This window comes from Triticum urartu, unplaced genomic scaffold (assembly GCF_003073215.2).
Source record: "Triticum urartu cultivar G1812 unplaced genomic scaffold, Tu2.1 TuUngrouped_contig_3156, whole genome shotgun sequence".
NCBI classification, from domain to species: Eukaryota; Viridiplantae; Streptophyta; class Magnoliopsida; order Poales; family Poaceae; genus Triticum; species Triticum urartu.
Window position 1 is genome coordinate 988 of NW_024113676.1, and position 8,470 is coordinate 9,457.

Sequence of the window (8,470 nt, forward strand, 5' to 3'; positions counted from 1 at the left end):
ATGGGCTCTTTGCCGTCCGTGACAGATGGCAAAGAAGCCACGTGACAGCCAACTGTGCTTCCTAGGAGCTGACCCATTTGGTCAGTTTGCCTACAGTGGCTGACGGCAAAGGCATGACAAATTTTGCCGTCAGCGGCGGACGGCAAAGGCCTGCCACGTAGTGACGTCTAGCTGACATCATTCGGCGGACGGCAAAGGCAGGACAAATTTTGCGGTCAGCGGCGGACGGCAAAGGCCTGCCGTTAGCCACCTAACGGACTACCAGCGCAATTTTTGCCGTATGCTTTCTTTGCCGTCTGCTGCTGATGGCAAAGGCCCCTTTGCCGTCAGCCGCCTAAAGTAGACGGCAAAGTAGCTCTTTGCTGGACCTTACTTTGCCGGAGCCTTTTGCCGTCCGCGGCAAACGGCAAAGACCTTTGCCATCTGCCATTCATGCCTTTGCCGTCCGCCGTGGTAGATGGCAAAGTAGTTGATTCCTATAGTGATTTACTTTATCTTTTGTTTAGTTTTATCTATCTCTATCAGATCTCACTTTTGCAAGTGACCGTGAAGGGATTGATAACCCCTTTATCGCGTTGGGTGCAAGTGTTTGATTGTTTGTGTATGTATTGGTGATTTGTGCGTTGTCTCCTACTGGATTGATACCTTGGTTCTCTAACTGAGGGAAATACTTATCTCTACTTTGCTGCACCACTCTTTCCTCTTCAAGGGAAAAACCAATGCAATCTCAAGAAGTAGTAGGCACTGGGCACTAGGTTAATAGGTTAGTCCCCAAAATAATATAAAATAGCATATTAATGCATATAAAGCATCCAAGATGGATAATATAATAGCATGGAACAATAAAAATTATAGATACGTTGGAGACATTGAGGAGAACATTGTATTGAAGATCAAAGAGAGAGAGAAGAAGCCATCTAGCTACTAGCTATGGACCCTTAGGTTTGTGGTAAACTACTCACACATCATCAGAAGGGCGTCAAGGTTGATGTAGAAGCCCTCTGCGATCGAATCCCCCACCGGCGGAGTACCAGAACAGGTCTCCAGATGGGATCTCACGAGGACAGAAGCTTGCGATGGCGGAAAAGTATTTTTGGTGTGCCCTCTGGTCTATGGGGAATATTTGGGTATTTATAGAAGAAGAATTAGGGTTAGAGGGGCTACGAGGGGCCCACAAGCTTGGGGGCGCCCCCCTAGGGCGCGCCCTACGAGCTTGTGGTCACCTCGTGGCTCCTCTAACCTCCTCTCGAAGCTTCTAGGGTGTCTTGTGGTGCAAGAAAGATCGTTAAAAAGTTTCGTTCCATTTGGTATTGATTTTCTGTAAAGGCAAAAATAAGGAGAAAACAACATCTGGCACTTGGCACTAGGTTAGTCCCAAAAAATGATATAAAGTAGCATAATAACGCATATAAAACATCCAAGATGGATAATATAATAGCATGGAACAATAAAAAATTATAGATACGTTGAAGATGTATCAGCAACCTTGCTGCACTTTGTTAGTGTTGCTACTTGTTACTTGTTATGAATTACCTTGCTACAAAACTATCTGTTACTGCTACTTTCAGTACTTGCAGAAAATACTTGCTAAAAACCACTTATAATTTCCTTCTGCTCCTCTTTGGGTTCGACACTCTGACTTATCGAAAGGACTATGTTGATCCCCTATACTTGTGGGTCATCACTCGGATGCTCGATGTGTGAACTCTTCAGATACTCCTCGGCGATCCTCAAGATTGGAGATGGGAAAATTTGTTGAACCAGCTTTCAAGATCGATGGCCGAAGATGAAGAATAGTTCAAAAGAACCAATGACTGTCCCCAATTTGAAGACTAGTTCAAGGGGATACTGGTGGTGTCTTGTACTAGGGGGGTACTCATCATGTCGTCTCTCGACCAGGTGGATCGGGCCGAGGACCCCCATGGCGGTTCACTCATGGGCCACTCCAGGCAGCCCTTGACGCATACAAGGAAGCCTTCACAAGATATGGCACATAAGACGAGGACTCTTCTACATCTTAGGCCTTCGGTGCATTATATAAACTGAGGTCGGGTAGTCAATAGATGATCACATTACAACTTAGACCAACAATTTCGTGGTACATACGTGTACTATGTATCATCCCCCATATCAATACAATCAAAAGTAGGATGTAGGGTATTGTCTCTTCGAGAGAGCCGAACCTAGGTAAAATCTTGTGTCCCTTGTTCATCATGTTAACATCTCACCAAGACGTGTAGATTAGGACCCCTACCTCGAGATATGTCAGATTTAGCACCGACAACCGCTCACTAGAGCGGTAATACCACTTGTGTGTGCGCAGAGAGAAGATAACGGTTGGATTTTTTTCCCACTATCTAATGGGGGCTCCTTCCCCAAGAACACTGACCTCTTATCCCAAAATCCCCATGTTGCTCTAAGCTCAATTTTCATCCGATCTCCCTCCCTAGCCATCAAAACTTGTTGATCTTCTAGTATTTGGAGGAGAGGGCCTCGATCTACACTTCCACCAAGAGATATTTGACCCCCCCCCCCCCCCACTAATTCCCTTGCGGATCTTGTTACTCTTGGGTATTTGGGCACCCTGGACGGAAGAGGTCACCTCGGAGCCACATTTCCATTGTGGTGAAGCTTCGTGGTGGTGTTGGGAGCCTCCAATTAAGTTGTGGAGAGATCCCCGGCCTTGTTTGTAAAGGTTTGATTGCCACCTTCAAGGGCACCACTAGTGGATTCATGACATCTTGCATGGTACGAGGGCATAAGGAGAATATGATTCCCCTAGTGGGTTCTTGGGGAGCATTGTGCCTCCACACCGCTCTAATGGAGACGTACCTCCCCCAAAAGGAGGGAACTTCGATAACACATCCTCGTCTTCACTGTCTCCACTTGAGGTTACTTCTTACCTTTACTTTGTGCAAGCTTTTATTGTGTTTGTATCTTGTGCTTGCTTGTGTGCTTGTTGTTGTGCTCATCATATAAGTTGTGCACCTAGTCGCATATCTAGGCAACCTATTTTGTTGTTAACCCTAATTTGTTTAAAAGAGCTAAAAGTTGGTAGTTGCCTATTCGACCCCCTCCCCTTCTAGTCAACCATACTGATCCTTTCAGATATGATATATGTTGTCGAGCAGGAATCATGCACACGATGTCGTTTGTACAACAATGCCTTTTTTGCAATGTAGGGCTCTAATTGCCTTATAAAAAATTTCCTTGATAACATCCAACACATAGAACAGATAGCAATCTTCCAAATGCTCAAGTGCTATTCTAGTGCGAACATGATACATCATGGATTTATGGTTTTTGCATAGGAAGGCCTAGAGTGGAGCGGGTCGGTATCTTAACACCCATCTAGCGAGGTTACCAGTTACATAACTGGAGTTACAATAAATGAAGCAGACATTGTGTGATCTATATTCGTGAAGCTGAAATCTGCATGACAAGGCAATCATCTGTAGTGACCTTGACTGCTATGGGATTATTTTTATTTTTTATGGCATCAACAAGAGGCTTGTAACCTATAAAGAAGAAATATTTCTCTAGGAGAGAGCGCACTCACCATTGCAGTAATGAGAAGAGCCTCAACCCCAACCTGTACACAGAATAAATAGGAAAAGCGATAACTTGTTTCTTTTTTTCAATGGAAATACTTGATGGCGGATTGTATCACGTTTGGAAATGGAGGTACATCATTTGCAATTGATGGATGCATATTCCAGGTACAGTTTTGGGCATCCACCAGTGACTAGCTAAAACATGAGTTGCTCTGTTATCCTCATTTGGGACAAAAGTTCCCAAGAGAAACTACATTCCTAGGTTGGAAGGGTTAAAAGCAACATATCATAATGTCGTGGGTGTCATGTATCAAGATTTTAACAAGCTCTATGAAACGGCCATTTCTTCTCTTTCTTTCTCTCTCCTCTCTCGCTCTCTCTTTGCGCTCACCTTCCTTGCTAGCTCCCTCGACGCTCCCTCTCACCTTCTCTGTCGGCTCAGCCGACTGGAGTAGAGGGTGAAGGAAATATGCCCTAGAGGGAATAATAAAGTTATTATTTATTTCCTTATTTCATGATAAATGTTTATTATTCATGCTAGAATTGTATTAACCGGAAACATAATACATGTGTGAATACATAGACAAACAGAGTGTCACTTGTATGCCTCTACTTGACTAGCTCGTTGAATCAAAGATGGTTAAGTTTCCTAGCCATAGACATGAGTTGTCATTTGATTAACGGGGTCACATCATTAGAGAATGATGTGATTGACTTGACCCATTCCTTTAGCATAGCACTTGATCGTTTAGTTTGTTGCTATTGCTTTCTTCATGACTTATACATGTTCCTATGACTATGAGATTATGCAACTCCCGTTACCGGAGGAACACTTTGTGTGCTACCAAACGTCACAATGTAACTGGGTGATTATAAAGGTGCTCTACAGGTGTCTCCAAAGGTACTTGTTGGGTTGGCGTATTTCGAGATTAGGATTTGTCACTCCGATTGTCGGAGAGGTATCTCTGGGCCCTCTCGGTAATGCACATCACTTAAGCCTTGCAAGCATTGCAACTAATGAGTTAGTTGCGGGATGATGTATTATGGAACGAGTAAAGAGACTTGCCGGTAACGAGATTGAACTAGGTATTGAGATGCCGACGATCAAATCTCGGGCAAGTCACATACCGATGACAAAGGGAACAACGTATGTTGTTATGCAATCTGACCGATAAAGATCTTCGTGGAATATGTAAGAGCCAATATGGGCATCCAGGTCCCGCTATTGGTTATTGACCAGAGAGGTGTCTCGGTCATGTCTACATAGTTCTCGAACCCGTAGGGTCCGCACGCTTAATGTTCGTTGACGATATAGTACTATGAGTTATGTATGTTGGTGACCGAATGTTGTTCAGAGTTCCGGATAAGATCACGGACATGACGAGGAACTCTGGAATGGTCCGGAGATAAAGATTGATATATGGGATAATAGTGTTTGGACTCCGAAAGGGTTCCGGAATTCACCGGAAGGGGTTCCGGATGTTTCCTGAAATGTTTGGGTACGAGAACACTTTATTTGAGCCAAAGGGGAAAGCCCACAAGGTTTTTGGAAAGCGCAAAAGGAAGTTTTGCGGAGTCCAGCGGCCAGACGCCAGGGTCCCTGGCGTCTGGGTCCATACGCCGGGAACCCTGGCGTCTGGCCCTGGAGTCCGAGAAGGACTGTTGCCTTTCAGGTGAAACCGACTTTGTGGAGGCTTTTACTCCAAGTTTCGACCTCAAGGCTCAACATATAAATAGAGGGGTAGGGATAGCACCCAAGACACATCAAGAAACACCAAGCCGTGTGCCGGCAACCCCGTCCCCTCTAGTTTATCCTCCGTCATAGTTTTCGTAGTGCTTAGGTGAAGCCCTGTAGAAATTGTTCTTCACCAACACCGTCACCACGCCGTCGTGCTGCCGGAACTCATCTACTACTTCGCCCCTCTTGCTGGATCGAGAAGGCGAGGATGTCACCGAACCGAACGTGTGCAGAACTCGGAGGTGTCGTGCTTTCGGTACTTGGATCGGTCGGATCGTGAAGACGTACGACTACATCAACCGCGTTGATATAACGCTTCCGCGAACGGTCTACGAGGGTATGTAGACAACACTCTCCCCTGTCGTTGCTATGCATCACCATGATCCTGCGTGTGCGTAGGAATTTTTTTGAAATTACTACGTTCCCCAACAGAGGGGTAGAGGGGCTCGGAGCCGCCCTTCACCCTGTTTATCTCCCTCTTTTACTACATTCCTAGTAGTAGTTTACGCTTTGTCGTCAGTTGTCTAGAGGTAGTCGCCGATGTGGAGGCGCCGGTGGTCATGCTTCTCGGTCGTCGGCTTTGTTATCCTCGGAGTAGTAGGTGCCCCTTCCTCCTCAAATAACCTCCTAGTCCTAGTCGGCTTTGTTCTTTCCTCTTCTCCCACACTTTGTTGCTAGAGTTTCTAGGACAAAATGAAGCCTCTTGTTTGATGCTCTTCTCCTAGATCCAATAATCCCCCAACCTCTTGTTAGCTCTTTCTCGGCCGGTAATGCATCTTACCACATTGATACTCCAACTGCTCATTATTTGTGCTTCAAATCAGGTCGCGTGGAAGTTGAAGCAAGTTGATTTGGGGGAGGCACATGTCTTCTTGCCTAGCTTCTGATGTCTCCATAATCTCGATCCAGTGATGGTTTTTTCTTCTGTCTTATGCACCGAAGAGAGGTCGACTTCTTGGTGATGTGCAAGGCACGGTCTTCTCCAACTCCTCCTCAACCTCCATCAGAGGCCCCTTCAAGGGTTTCTAGAACCGGAGGAAGCTCATCGTGTGCCGAGCCTGCGCTTCAAGTTCCTAGAGGCCCTCCCTCGGAGTTTGGCGATGGTGATAATCCAAGTTCTTCAGCGCAAAGATCTACTTCTCCCTCCAAATCCTATATGGAAGAATTTGCTGAAAGGCTTTGGTGTTGCCGCTCCTTGTCTTTGTCGATGGCGGTCTTGTGTTTCTGCTCGTCGACGTTGGTGGTCAAACCTTTGGTCGGTAGATGACTCAACCGAGCGGCACGTGTCCGCTTGGGTGACGGGCTGGAAGTCCACATGTAGTTCTTTCTGGCCTAGCTACTTGCACGTGCTTCATGGTGTACATGTGAGAGTGCCACATATGCACACCAAAAAAACTGATATGACAAAGTAATTAAAGAGAAGAGAGAGTATTATGGTGACCTCAAAAAAAACAATGCTAAATGTATGGACATGTGTAAATTGCCTACTAACCAGTGCATAAAAGAGTTTAGTTATAAAACAATTAAATAAAGAAAGCATAACAACAAAAGTTAAGCACTTATACATTGCCAAAATTAGTTGGTAGAACTTAGCACCTCATCTAAGCAGCAATGCGTTGGATGAAGCTTTATGGCATACTCCCTTCTATTCTTTTTACTCTGCATATATAAGTTTTGTCTGAAGTCCGATAGAGAAAAATATCAACATTCTATCATTAGATGCGCAATGGATTTAATTTCCATGCTTAGTATTGTAGGTGTTGATATTACTTCATATTTCAAACTTTAGTATTGTAGATGTCGATATTATTTCATATTATATGGTCAAACTTGTGAAGTTTGGCATCAATTATTCAACCACAGACGAGTTTTAAAACTTATGTGGAATTGAAACTGGGACAAAGGTGCTCGATCTGCCTGATTATTTTTAACAAACAGAAGTACTCAATTTTTTTATAAGGATTAGATTTCAGGAATCTTATTTGGTATGAGACTTGTATTCTTCAGAGAGCAGCCGTCGTGTCATCTTTTTTTTTTTGCGGGGAAGCCGTCGTGTCATCTTGCCACTAATCTGCATCCTCCAAAGTCCAAACCACCGCATCCACCACAGTGCATCCCTGTTGTCGGTGAGTCACGCAGCTCAGCCCAAAACTACAAACTTCTGAACTTTCTACTCTACAGAACCTTGGCACAGCTGCAATGTGTTATCGGCAAACAAACACTGTTGCTCACCGCCAAAAACAGGGCATGCCAAAAAAACAACTGTACACACGACAGTACACAAGACAGAAAATGATGCCTCACTACGATGAGAAACCAAATGAGTTTGCAAATCACTAGGAACACAACAAGGCATGATATATTAGGCAATGGATGATAGTTCAGTCACGACATCAACAGTACTCCGATGTTCTTTCACCTCCAGACCCCCTCAGGTTATGGCACAGAACCATAGCCTCACAAGTTCTTTCACTTCTTACATTTTACTCTAGTTCTAAAGGTAGCATACGACATAGAACAGCCAGGCTGCAAGCAAGCTCCTTCTAAGGGCGAGGAAAGCACCCTCCGGTCTGGTGAAGCATGGCGTCGATCTCGTCGCCTTCCTCCATCTCCAGCTGAAACAGTTTGCAAAGAATACATCAACGACGGCACAGACCATCAACCTAGTGAATGTTAAGGTTCTAATGTTAGGCATGCTGGCAAAAAGTTGAACAGCATACCTCATCAGGGGTCTGCTCACCACGGAGCCTACGACCATCGAAAAGGAAAGCAATGGAGTTGAGATCCACAGACTGACGGTCGCAGTAGGCGTTCATCAGCTTCTTCAGCTGTGTCGATCTCTTGATGCGGAAGAAAACCTCATTGCCATCCTGCAGAACAGATTAGGGACAAGTGTCAAGAGCTAGGCATTTAGTACACACATGTTGCCATTATTCCCATATAAAACAATTACAAGCTTGATGTGCAGAGAAAACAATTAGGACTGAAACTGACTACGAAGCAATAATAAAACGCACTAGTTATGTATTGACATACTTTCTGAAGAGCATATGAATTTTATTTCCGAATACCAATGCAAAATTAGATAACAAGATCATAATCACCAATAAGCAGGATTACAGGAGCTCAAGTTTTGCCTAGTACTACTTAGGGGAGCCTGGTTCCCTACAGTGACCAC

At 44.7% G+C, this 8,470-nt stretch overlaps 1 protein-coding gene across 1 annotated transcript; it reads right to left on the bottom strand.

Annotated features, from left to right (window-relative positions):
* Positions 1 to 7,629: 7,629 nt before the first annotated feature.
* Positions 7,630 to 8,174, bottom strand: LOC125527180 (small ubiquitin-related modifier 1; the record flags this gene model as incomplete). The annotated part of the gene is made up of 2 exons (XM_048691736.1): positions 7,630 to 7,907; positions 8,013 to 8,174. Coding segments are annotated over 2 exons (234 nt in total), but the record flags the coding sequence as incomplete, so codon positions are not given.
* Between the last annotated feature and the right edge of the window lie 296 nt (positions 8,175 to 8,470).